At 49.5% G+C, this 13290-nt stretch overlaps 1 protein-coding gene across 1 annotated transcript; it reads left to right on the plus strand.

Annotated features, from left to right (window-relative positions):
- The first annotated feature begins 8 nt into the window (after positions 1-8).
- On the plus strand, positions 9-8101 carry LOC111542035 (tubulin alpha-1C chain). The gene is made up of 4 exons (XM_023211217.3): positions 9-277; positions 4599-4821; positions 4952-5100; positions 7020-8101. Exons 1-4 carry the CDS (start codon positions 275-277, stop codon positions 7992-7994), a joined length of 1350 nt encoding a protein of 449 aa, XP_023066985.1. The 5' UTR covers positions 9-274; the 3' UTR covers positions 7995-8101.
- Positions 8102-13290: the final 5189 nt, after the last annotated feature.

Below are 13290 nucleotides of genomic sequence, written 5' to 3' on the forward strand. Positions count from 1 at the left end.
TTTGAACGTTTGAATCAGCCAATCAGCGCCGCACGCCCCAACTCCGCGGGTGCGGCCTGGCGCAGGCCAGGGCTCGAAGGTGGAGCAGCGGCTGCCCGGGGCGGGGCCTGGGGCCCGCCCTCACGACGCGTGGCCCGGAGCCGGGTATATAAGGCCCCTCGGGGCCGGCCACCCTTTCACTACTTCTCCCTCGGACTCCTTGGTAGTCTGTTAGTGGGAGATACTTGTCGCCCTTCGCCTCCTTCAGCGCTGCAGACCCCTTCAAGTTCTAGTCATGGTGAGTGGGGTCCCTCGGGGCTGGGGAAGAGTGCGCGTCCCAGGGGACGGCGGGCTCGGAAACTGCCGCCTGCACCTCGGGCCGCGACCAGGACAGTTCCAGACTGCCCCGGTCCCCTCCGGTTAACCTGGCTTGTGGTGGCCGGACTGGAAGGTCGAGTTCACTGGGCAGACACCAGTTCGGTCCCGAAGACCTGGCCCAGGTGCCGCCCTCAGTGGAAATGGAAAGCCCACTTGATCCTAGTGAGGGCTTTCCCCGCAGGGCCCGCGACTGTACTAGGGAGGAAGGTCAAGGAGCCTAATCATTGGCCTCCAAGAACTTAAACTAAAAATCCCTCCCCACGTTCAAGCGACTTTTCCTTCCCACTGCCTTACGCACCGGGCCCCGGAGGCCCTCGTGCGCTCCCGCACCGACGGTGCAGCACTTCCTGGCGCCCGCTCTCCAGCACCCAGTGACTGGCTGCTGAGTCACCTGTGGCCCGGCCCTGGGGAGAGCTTCCAACTGCGCCAGTCCACCTGAGGATGGAGGCGGGCCCCTCCCTGGAAGGGAATAATTAACTTTCACGTTGCCTAAACCTGCATTTCTGGTGTTAATCTAGTGGTAGGTTTACAGCTGAAGCTTTCTACTTAAGCCGGGTTTAAAAACACGTCCACAAAAGGATATTTTCTTATAAAATCAGAGTTGGCCCGGTGCGGTGGCTCACGTCTGTAATCCCAGCACTTGTTCGAGACCAGCCTGGCCAACGTGGTGAAACCCCGTCTCTACTTAAAAAAAAAAAAAAAAGCTAGGCTTGGTGGCGCGCGCCTGTAAGCTACTCGGGAGGCTGAGGCAGGAAAATCGCTTGAACCCAGGAGGCGTAGGTTGCCCTGAGCCGAGATCGCGCCACTGCACTCTGGCCTGGGCGACAGAGCGAAACTCCATCTCAAAAAAAACGGAAACCCCAGAGTAAACTAGTACCACGTGTTCTTAGTTCGGTTTTCAAGAAACGTGAAATTATACATAACTTGAGTGTTCTCTATAAAACTTCCAGAAGTATTGAAAACAACTATCTTAGGCCGGGCGCGATGGCGTATGTTTGTAATCCCAGCACTTTGGGAGTCCGAGGCGGGAGGACCGCTTGAGCTCAGGAGGTCGAGACCAGCCTGGGAAACACGGTGAAACTCCGTCTATACGAAAATTAGCTGGGCATCTTGATGCGCGCCTGTAGCTTCTCGGGAGGCAGGGGTGGGAGGATCTTTTGAGCCTGGGAGGTGGAAGCTGCAGTGAGCCTAGATCCCACCACTGCACTCCAAGGAGACCTTATCTCAAAAATACATATATGAATTTAAATATAAAACTCATATGTAAATAATGTATATGTCGCACTGTACAACTTGTTTCTTTTCAAGCAATACCAAAAATACTGGTAAAAGTGTGATTCACAAAGTAGTGAGACCCTTTAAAAAGCAGGAGAGCGGCCGGGTGAGGTGGCTCACGCCTGTAATCCCAGCACTTTGGGAGGCCGAGGCGGGTGGATCACCTGAGGTCAGGAGTTCAAGACCAGCCTGGCCAACATGGTGAAACCCCCGTCTCAACTAAAAATACATAAAAATTAACTGGGCCTGGTGGCGAGCGCCTGTAATCCCAGCTGCTTCAGGAGGCTGAGGCAGGAGAATCACTTGAACCTGGGAGGCAGAGGTTGCAGTGAGCTGAGATGGTGCCATTGCACTCCAGCCTGGGTGACAAGAGTGAAACTGTTTTTAAAATTAAAAATTAAAAAAGAAAAAAACAGGAGAGCGGCAGCAGACTGATTTGGGCGAACACTGGTTAAATTTTCTTGTTTTTTAACGAGAGGAAAGAGCTGCTTATCCAGTGAACACTAGACCAATTGACTCCACCAGTGCCTCACTTTCTCCGACGTGGCCAGGGGAGAGTGGAGGGTAAGGCAGTGGCCGAGGACATTGCCTGCTAAGCTTCAAGAAGACAGTTTAGGCTGAGCAATGAAAGAAAGATTGTGGGTGCCAAAATAGAAGAAGCATTTAAACAGAAGAAGCATTTTGTTAAAATGAGTGGATCTTAGATATTTTATCTCCTTGGGCCTGGGGGCCATCATGGTCAGGTATCTGGTTATCTCCAGCTTTTGGGGGCTTTGGCGTTTCCAAAGTCCAGTTAAAGGTAAACATGATGCCAGGCGTGGTGGCTCACGCCTGTAATCCCAGCACTTTGGGAGGCCGAGGTGGGCGGATCACCTAGGTCAGGAGTTCAACACCAACCTGGCCAACATGGTGAAACCCCGTCTCTACTAAAAATAAAAAAATTAGCCGGGGATGGTGGTGGGCACCTGTAATCCCAGCTACTTGGGAGGCTGAGGCAGGAGAATCACTTGATCCTGGAAGGCGGAGTTTGCAGTGAGCCAAGATCGTGCCACTGTACTCCAGCCTGGGCAACAGAGCGAGACTTTTTCTCGAAAGAAAAAGGTGAACATGATGCAATGGTAAATAATCATGGGCTCATTAGAACAAACTACTCCTGTTCTCCCACAGACCTGGAGCTGGGCGAGTAGACACAGGTGATACTGAGCTTGCTGATGTGGTCAGGAGACCTTGATTATTTCATGGGGAGTGTAGGTGGGAAGGAGGTCAAAGGTTGTGAGTAATTAGGGTTTTATTATCTCTTGGGTTATGAGACCAGGCCCTTTGAGAACTTACCGAGTGCTCTGCCAGTCTCCAAAGTGGCTAATCTGACTTATGATGAAATACTAAACACCCATTTTGTTTTCCTGTTAAGTCTGTGTGTACAGATTCTATGTTTATTGCCTTATTTTACTAAGCAGGTGTGGGTTTGGTAACTTCTAACCATATTTTGCTTTGGCCCCTCTGGCCCTTCTAAATTGGTCTACCTCAAAAAAAAATAGAGAGAGAGACAGACAGACAGACAGAGTCTTGGCTCTGTTGCCCAGGCTGAAGTGCAGTGGTGAGATCTCTGCAGTCGCCGCCTCCTGGGTTTGGGTTCAGGTGATTCTCATGCCTCAGCCTACCCCAAGTAGCTGGGACCTACAGGCGCACACCACCGTGCCTGGGTAATTCTTGTTTTTTTTTTTTTTTTGTTTTTTTTTTGTTTTTTTTTTTTGGAGACGGAGTCTTGCTCTGTCGCCCAGGCTGGAGTGCAGTGGCCGGATCTCAGCTCACTGCAAGCTCCGCCTCCCGGGTTTACGCCATTCTCCTGCCTCAGCCTCCTGAGTAGCTGGGACTACAGGCGCCCGCCACCTCGCCTGGCTAGTTTTTCGTATTTTTTTTAGTAGAGACGGGGTTTCACCGTGTTAACCGGGATGGTCTCGATCTCCTGACCTCGTGATCCGCCCATCTCGGCCTCCCAAAGTGCTGGGATTACTGGTGTAAGCCAGCACCTGGCCAGAAACTAATTTCTTAACCTATCAGTAAAGTCTTGGTAACATTTTTAGCCTTTATTATTATAGTCTTCCCTCTCCCGGAGATGTTTTGACGGTGAAGGAAAAATGTTCTTCCTAACAGATTCTTCCACATGGTTAAAAAGCTGCCTCTGACCACAGTTTTTAAAATACAGCTAACTGCTGCTTATCCAGCATTTTCTTCATGAGTCATATGGCTGTAGTTTGCTGGTTTAAGCTGGTTTTAAAGGAGGGAGGGAGAAGCTTTTGTCTCCCAAAGAATAGGATTAAAGCAGGACCAGAATGAGCTCAGTAGTTACACAATCATTCAGAGAATGAATCAGAGCTGGAAAGGGGAATTTTGCCTTAGTTTAAGGAATCATATCTACTGTGGCTACAAAGCAACGGTCGGGTCTTGCCGAGTAGTTCATGAACACATCTTTGGTTTTCCAAGGCATTTTTGCTGAATTAGGTCTTCAAAAATTTTTGCTTTTGAAAGTATTGTCCCTGAGCAGGAGTGGCCTGCTGAAAGATGGTTATCTTTTTTTGTTTGAGATGGAATCTCTGTCACTCAGGCTGGAGGGCAGTGGTGTGATCTCAGCTCACTGCAGCCTCCACCTCCTGGGTTCAAGTGATTCTCCTGCCTCAGTCTCCCAAGTAGCTGGGATTTACAGGTGTGTGCCACCATACCTGGCTAATTTTTTTTTGTATTTTTAGTAGAGACACAGTTTTGCCATGTTGGCCAGGCAGGTCTCGAACTCCTGACCTCAGGTGATCACCTGCCTCAGCCTCCCAGAGTACTGGGATTATAGGCGTGAGTCACTGCGCCCAGCCAGTTATCTGTCTTGAAGGTTAATCAGTCATTAGGTGTGAATCATTCCTAAATGTCCCAACTGATGTATCATATCCTGACATTTTCCTTTCTTCCTCCCACAGCGTGAGTGCATCTCCATCCATGTTGGCCAGGCTGGTGTCCAGATTGGCAATGCCTGCTGGGAGCTCTACTGCCTAGAACATGGCATCCAGCCTGATGGCCAGATGCCAAGTGACAAGACCATTGGGGGAGGAGATGACTCCTTCAACACCTTCTTCAGTGAGACGGGCGCTGGCAAGCATGTGCCCCGGGCCGTGTTTGTAGACCTAGAACCTACTGTCATTGGTGAGTTGACCTCAGTAATCCAAGTGAGATCCCAGGGTGCTGGGACAGGAGGTCTATCCTGGGGGCTCCGCTGGTCACCCACTCACCCACTCTTTCCCTCCCCCCTGCTCCTCCCCGTCATCTTCTCCAGATGAAGTTCGCACTGGCACCTACCGCCAGCTCTTCCACCCTGAGCAGCTCATCACAGGCAAGGAAGATGCTGCCAATAACTATGCCCGAGGGCACTACACCATTGGCAAGGAGATCATTGACCTCGTGTTGGACCGAATTCGCAAGCTGGTAAATATAGTACTTTAAATAAAGTGGGGCGAGAGTTTCTTTTGCAATTCTGAGACCAAACTACAAAAATCATTCTTTGCAACTGAAATGAGACTATTGGCATTGCAACTAAAATGCAACTGCTCACTAAATTAATTGGATCTCTGAACCAGATGGTCTTGGGTTTATGGGACAACTATGGGGTAGGAGTAAGTGCTCATTAGCCTATTTTGATTCAAGCTGAGACACCCCTTTTGAGGTCATCTTAGTCACACTGAGTGAGTAGGTGGCTGACTTCTACATACAACTAATTGATTAAAGTCACTTTTTAAAAATCTGGACTGGTTCCTTCATGTCAATAAAGTTCAGAGAACAAGAAGCCAGTGTCACACTGACAAGAAACAGCCAACAGTGGAAACTTCCAGTACAGCTGAAAGTGGAGTCGGGAGCTTCCTTATGAAGTGTGCTGTTTGGATCACTTTAAGAGCCTGGCAATCAGATGACTCTTTGCTCCTTAGGCATGTGGGCAGCTTGTAAGTAATTAACCAGAGGTCAAGCATGATGGCCTGGGCAGAGTAACTTGTCAAGAAAATCCCATTGTATTAAGCCCAACCATGACTGCTCCATTCTAAAAAAAAAGAATGGCCTCATCATTCATGGCTTCATACTTTCCTCAGATGTTTACGTAGTCTTCCCAGAAAAACTGGACTGATGTTTTGTATGCTTAAAAACTAAGCTTTAGTTACAAGCACTGACTTGGAAATCAGGACCTGCCTTTAGGGACAAATAAACCTGGTAGCTATTTAGGGTTCTAGAGTGAGGTTTATTGCCTGCCAAAATAATTGCATTTATCCTTAGCGTTACTGGGTTCACAGGAGGCTTAACAGGTGTAATTGGTAGGTGAGAGTCTGTCCTGTGCATTGATCTCATGTAGTTTATGGACCCACAGGCTATGAGGGAGCTGAGTAGAGATGTTCACAAATCTGAGGCCCATCACTTGGAGAAGCAAGAGTTTACAACAGAATACTTTATTTGGAAGGTCAAAATCATTCCTTCATAAAGTAGCAATTTACTAACCAAAATAGCCCAGTTAGGTGGAAGAAATCCCCAACAATCTGAGGTCTCATGGAATTGTGGTTGTGTCACTTTACCTGAAATGAATGGACTTCTTGGTATCATATATTGGGTGCTTACTGTGCCAAGCACTATGCTAAGTACTTATTTAATTCTCAACCTAAGGTAGATTACTATTCTCGTTTAATCAGTGGAAAAACTGAGAAATAAATGTGGTCATACATATAGTAAGGAACTGGTATATCCGGATCCTGACACAGCCTGACTCCCGTACCAGGGTGTTAGAACTTTGGCTATTTTGTTGTTCCACCTCAGAAAGCGGCTCCCAAATCTTTATAAGACATCCACTGTACTGGGCTGGTGGTCCTGGGCCTGCCCCTTAGGAGCGCTCCAACTAAGAAACTGCCCTGTTCTGTGGCCACAGCAAGGGAACCAGAGGCTGCCCTCCCAGTTACCAAAACTTGAGTCCTGTATGCAAGCCCAGACCTTGTGATTCCTCTGCCTGCGGAAACAGTTCATCTTAAAATAGTCTTAGCAGAGGTTTTCTGCTCAAGGACTTGATTGTGAAAAGTTGCTCTGAATCACTTAGCACTTAGAAGCTTTTGTTTTGTTTTGTTTCATTGTGAGACAGAGTCTACTCTGTCATCCAGGCTGGAGTGTAGTGGCATGATCATCAGTCTTAAACCCATGGGCTCAAGTGGTCCTCCCACCTTGGACTCCCAAAGTGTTGATTACAGGTGTGAGCCACTGCACCTGGCCCAGAAGAGTTTTAAAATTGGAATTGGTGTAGCCATAGATTTATAGAAGTCCTCTGCAGTTTCACCAAATGTCTCGCAACACTAAAATGAAACGTTTTTATTTTGCAGGCTGACCAGTGCACCGGTCTTCAGGGCTTCTTGGTTTTCCACAGCTTTGGTGGGGGAACTGGTTCTGGGTTCACCTCCCTGCTCATGGAACGTCTCTCAGTTGATTATGGCAAGAAGTCCAAGCTGGAGTTCTCCATTTACCCAGCGCCCCAGGTTTCCACAGCTGTAGTTGAGCCCTACAACTCCATCCTCACCACCCACACCACCCTGGAGCACTCTGATTGTGCCTTCATGGTAGACAATGAGGCCATCTATGACATCTGTCGTAGAAACCTCGATATCGAGCGCCCAACCTACACTAACCTTAACCGCCTTATTAGCCAGATTGTGTCCTCCATCACTGCTTCCCTGAGATTTGATGGAGCCCTGAATGTTGACCTGACAGAATTCCAGACCAACCTGGTGCCCTACCCCCGCATCCACTTCCCTCTGGCCACATACGCCCCTGTCATCTCTGCTGAGAAAGCCTACCATGAACAGCTTACTGTAGCAGAGATCACCAATGCTTGCTTTGAGCCAGCCAACCAGATGGTGAAATGTGACCCTCGCCATGGTAAATACATGGCTTGCTGCCTGTTGTACCGTGGTGATGTGGTTCCCAAAGATGTCAATGCTGCCATTGCCACCATCAAGACCAAGCGTACCATCCAGTTTGTGGATTGGTGCCCCACTGGCTTCAAGGTTGGCATCAACTACCAGCCTCCCACTGTGGTGCCTGGTGGAGACCTGGCCAAGGTTCAGAGAGCTGTGTGCATGCTGAGCAACACTACAGCTGTTGCCGAGGCCTGGGCTCGCCTGGACCACAAGTTTGACCTGATGTATGCCAAGCGTGCCTTTGTTCACTGGTATGTGGGTGAGGGGATGGAGGAAGGCGAGTTCTCTGAGGCCCGTGAAGACATGGCTGCCCTTGAGAAGGATTATGAGGAGGTTGGAGCAGATAGTGCCGATGGAGAGGATGAGGGTGAAGAGTATTAACCTGTGTGCTGTACTTTTACACTCCATTGTCCTGGAACTGTCTTATTTGTGTTCTGTAAATGTGTATTGCCCTAAATTGTTAATAAAAGTGATGTTTCCATTTTAAACATCTAGCTGACTTAAATACTTGATCCAGTTAAAGTTGGATGTATGAGGCTGGTAGATGAACCACCTGACTTGAAGGTCTTGCTCTGTTGCCCAGGCTGGAGTGCAGTGGCATGATCATAGCTCATTGCAGCCTCGAGCTCCTGGGCTCATGTGATTCTCCTGCCTCAGCCTCCTGAGTAGCTGGGGACTACAGGTGCATACCACCATGCCCAGCTATTTTTATTTCTTTTAGAGATGGGTTCTTGCTGTGCTGCCCGGGGTGGTCTTGAACTGGCTTCAAGTGATCCTCCTTCCTCAACCTCTCAAAGTTTTGATTATAGGCATGAGCCACTGCCCAGCTTGTTGGTTTATCTGTTTTTAATCTGGGCCTGAAGTGAGTGGTTTTAGAATCATTTTGTAAGCAAGGAAACAAGTTCAGATTGAGCCAGTGCTTCTCTAACAAAAATGGATGTGAATCACCAGTAGATACTAAAATGCAGGTTTGGGGTCAACCTGGTGGCTCATGCACTTCGGGAGGCCAAGTTGGGTGATCACTTGAGCCCCCGGAGTTTGAGACCAGCCTGGGCAATATGATGAAACCCCATCTCTATCAAAAAAAAAATTTGTGTGGTGTGATAGCACGTGCCTATCGTCCTAGCTACTTGGGAGGCTGAGGTGGGAGGATCACCTGAGCCCAAGGAGGTTGAGGCTGCAGTGAGCAGTGATTGTACCACTGCATTCCATCCTGGGTAACAGGGAGACCCCTGACTCGCATTTAAAAAAAAAAATGCAGGTTCTAATTCTATAGGCCTTAGGTGAGGCTTCAGACATGTCTTAATTGTTTTTTCTTTGAGATAGTCTCTTGCCCAGACTGCAGTGCAATGGCACCGTCATAGCTCACCCCCCTCCCCCTTGACCTGGGCTAAGCCATCCTCCCACCTCAGCCTCCCAAGTAGCTGGTACTAAAGGTGTGTGGCACCATGCCTGGCCGATTCTTGTAATTTTTTTTTTTTTTTTTTTTGGTGGAGATGGGGTTTGCCATGTTGCTTAGGCTGGCCTTGAATTCCTGGGCTCAAGCAGTCCTGCCTTCCAAAGTGCTGGAATTACAGAAGTGAGCCACCACACCTGGCCCCTAGATACTTTTTTTTAATAACCTCCCAAATGATGCTGTTGGTCTGATGTGACCATATGTACAGTAGCAAAGGGTTAGATAACAGTAAACGTTGGAGCCAAAATTCAGGTGACCAGCCACACTGCCAGAACTATTGCTGTCAGTCTTTAATAAAGTATTAGTCGCATGAGAAGGGCTTGGAATCCTGATTTATTCCATACTTAGCTGAAACCTACAATGGCAAAGATGGTTTGCACTGAATGGTGTTATTGCTTAGAGAAAGTGAAGCTGTCAGACAAAATACCAGTCACCGGTTTTTCATGCTTGACCCAAATTTTATGTCATGGAGATTATTTAAAGTAGGAGTAATATGCGTGTGTATGAAAGATTGGAGAGGGGTGAGTTCTCTGATTTGGACTTTTCCAAGCACCTGTTGGAGGACCGTGGTTCTTGAGAGCAGACGGGTGAAGGGGCATGAGTGTTACACGTAGCTGGAGAGCTTGGTGCCTGGTACTCAGTTGAACTCTGAGCAATGGGAAAGGACAATGACTAAAAGGTCAGGCTTCATGCAGAAGGGAGGAATCGGTTTTGGTGCCTGGGTGCTTGCGTGAGTGGGAATGCCTAATGAGTGGCAGGAGATGGGCCCTGGGGGCACAGTTGCAGACATAACTCACCTCTCCTCCGTGACTTACTTTATTCTGATGGTACCCAGTTACCATCCCTTTCCCAAAGGTGTTTTGTATCCCTTACCCATTGCTCACTTTAGCCCCTTTACTGTGAGAATTGCTTCTGAAAGATGTGTATGTTTAAGGCCAGCGCTGGGATTCACCGCTGCAATCCCAGCACTCTGGGAGGCCAAGGTGAGAGGGTTGCTTAAACCCAGGAGTTCGAGACCAGCGCCTGGGCAACAGTGTGAGACCTTGTCTCTATTTCGAGCATTTTTTTGGCTGGGTACAGTGGCTCACGCCTGTAATCCCAGCACTTTGGGAGACTGAAGCGGGTGGATCACTTGAGCTCAGGAGTTCAAGACCAGCCTGGGCAATATGGCAAAACCCTGTCTCTACTAAAAATACAAAAAATTAGCTGGGTGTGGTGGTGCACATCTGTGGTCCCAGCTGCTTGAGAGGCTGAGGTGGGAGGATTGCTTGAGCCCGGGAGGTGGAGGTAGCAGTAAGTTGAGATCTTGCCACTGCACTCCAGCCTAAGGGACAACAATTTTTTTCCCTTAAAAAAATTCTCAAAAAAAATTTTTAATGTATATATTGTATTTGCATACATAGCACAGCATGCTTTTGCAGCCTGAGATGCCTCAACTATGTGTTCAGGATGGTTTAATAGAGCATTCATCGAGAGCAACTATGGTTTTATGTTCTTCGGGGCAAGGTAAGACCCCAGCACAAATTCAGCCACTGCTACTTCTCAGATACACCAGGTTCTTCCTGCAGCCTGGGCAGGGGAACGGGGTGGGATACCTGGAAAGAAGGTGAACCTTGAAGACTCCGGCCAGCCTGCCAGAGGGGATTTCAAGACCTTCCCAGCCCAGGAGATCTGCTGACTGCCATAGTGCAAGCACTGGAGGAAATGGGACACCCATGTATGAAAAGGAGCAGATAAATCATATAGCTTAGGCGAGTGTGACACCCCGTGATACTAGCATTTCCCAAGCAGAGTGCCATGGGAATGGGATTCAGAGTGCCCATATAGGATCCCTTTGGTTTTTAGAATGACATGGTGGAACCTGGAGAGCCTGACTCACCCATCCTCCCTGGGGCCAGTCACCCCTGGCCAGGAGCAGCCCCCTCCATTTACCTCTGTATGCCTTACAGATGAATTATTTTCTACACGTGCCAAGATGTGAAAAAGGTTGGAAAGCTTTAAGCAGCCGCAGAGGTCTGGGGTGAAAGAAGGTGAGAGAAGAGTTTAGCTGAGAAGAAATATTCCAGTAGAATAGAGCCTGGGGAATTGGAAGAGCAAAGTGCCAGTGGCTGGCGGGGGGGGGGGCATTTGTCCTTGTAAAGATGATTTCCCCCTCCTGTGTTGGAGGGAAAGTGAATAGAAGTTAGCCTGCAGCAAGAACAAATATACCCCAAGGTCTAGGTCACTGCTTTGTGGCTGACAATCATCTGATCTGCCCTTGAGCACAAATGGAAAGTCTGGACCCAGAGCTGCAGCTGATGCTGATGCTGAGGCCGCTGAGGCTTGATGGGAATAAATGGACACAGCCTAAGAGGATGTGGGCTCCTGAGGCTGGTGGCAGCCCCCGGTTCCAGCTGTCTGGACAGAGGGCTTAGACTGCCCTCACCTGACCTGGCCAGAGGAGCAACCTGCTTCCCCCACACAGAGGCCGCTGACCACTAAGAGGTGAGTGTGTCTGGGCAGAGGTGCTTTGGGCTGGGATGAGGAGGGGGATAACGACTTTGAGGGGCTGAGGGCCTGCCTGTCCACCAGTCACTTTGTGTTTGGGAAGCAGCTGGCAAGTGACTCTTCTCCAGCAGGAATCTGTCAGGCCAGAGGATGGCCAAGTGGGTTACGCAATTACAAATCTGTCTTCAGGCCTCTGACTGCTGGAAGGTGCTGTGACAGTGCTGGGTGAGGCTGAAGGAGGTCAGGGGAGGCGTTCTCAGGGTGGGAGGAAAAGGTGCCTTCACAGTGTCCACAACACCCTGGGAGGTGATGTTATTATACCCACTTCCATAGCTCAGAGAGATTGAATATCTAGCCTAAGGCTACAGAATGAGTGGCAGAACTGAAATTTGACCGCAGAGCTCTAGCTCCAAAGCCTAGGCTCACTCCACTCTGTTGTCCAGCCATTGAGGAGCCCCAGGGGAAATCAGCTCTGCCCCTGGCAGCCTTTCCAGTCCTGGGGGGATAGTGCCACCTCCCAGGCCCCTTTGGGCATGAGACCAACAGCGGCCAGCCCGCACATGAGCACTGGATGGAGCTGTAGTCGCAGAGAGATCTCATCATGCCAATGATTGTCAGAAAACCTCCCAGGAGCCCTGTTCCTGGGCCCAGGTGGTAGCTCACTGACCTTAAATGGCAAAGCCAGCTGGTCCCCACTGTCCAGGCTGTAGCTTCTCTAGTGAGGGGACATTTTTGTCCAGGCCTCCCCCTGAACTCTATTCTCAGGTCACAGGGAGATACAGTGTCCTTGCAGGATGGCTGCTGCCACCTGCCTGGTCTCCTGCCAACAGGGACACCAGCTGAGGCACAGGCAGGACAGTGCACACCTGGAGCCTCGCTCCTCTATGCCCTGGGGCCAGAGTGGTCAGTGTCCGTCAGCTGAGGCCGCAAGGTGAAGCTGGCAGAGATGACCCAGGCAGATGTCTCCTAGGGCCCAATGCCAGGGTGGCTGTCTAGGAGACACAAGGCAGCAGAAGCTGAAGAGAAAATAGACCCTTGGGTATGGGGGCTGTGGAGCAGGAGCGGGCCCTGGCCCCGTGAAATAGGTCCGCTTTGCTGACATCTCATTAGCCTGTCACTGCCCCTTTCAAGCCAAGAATCTAGTGCCCCTGAATTTGTCAATGTCAGCCCCGAGCAGGTTTTGGGAAAACAGTTCTTTCCTTCTCTACACTCCCTCCGAGTCTGCAGCAGGAGAGCAATAGTCAGAATCAATGAACCTTCCAGGACTAGAGACATGTCTGCTTTAGTCATAATACAAAAAAATGCTTTTAAACACTAGTTTCAGCACTGGATTGTTTTTCTCTCTCTATTTTTATTTATTTTTATTTATTTATTTATTTTTTGAGACAGTCTCGCTCTGTCGCCAGGCAGGAGTGCAGTGGCGCGATCTCGGCTCACTGCAATGTCCGCCTCCCGGGTTCAAGTGATTCTCCTGCCTCAGGCTCCCAAGTAGCTGGGACTATAGGCATGTGCCACCACGCCCAGCAGATTTTTGTAGTTTCGGTAGAGACAGGGTTTCATTATGTTGGCCAGGATGGTCTCCTTCTCCTGACCTCGTGATCCGCCCGCCTTGGCCTCCCAAAGTGTTGGGATTACAGGTGTGAGCCACCACGCCTGGCCTCTTTTCCTCTTTTAAAAATTGGAACAGATGGCCGGGCGCGGTGGCTCAAGCCTGTAATCCCAGCACTTTGGGAG

Source organism: Piliocolobus tephrosceles, chromosome 10, assembly GCF_002776525.5.
Source record: "Piliocolobus tephrosceles isolate RC106 chromosome 10, ASM277652v3, whole genome shotgun sequence".
NCBI classification, from domain to species: Eukaryota; Metazoa; Chordata; class Mammalia; order Primates; family Cercopithecidae; genus Piliocolobus; species Piliocolobus tephrosceles.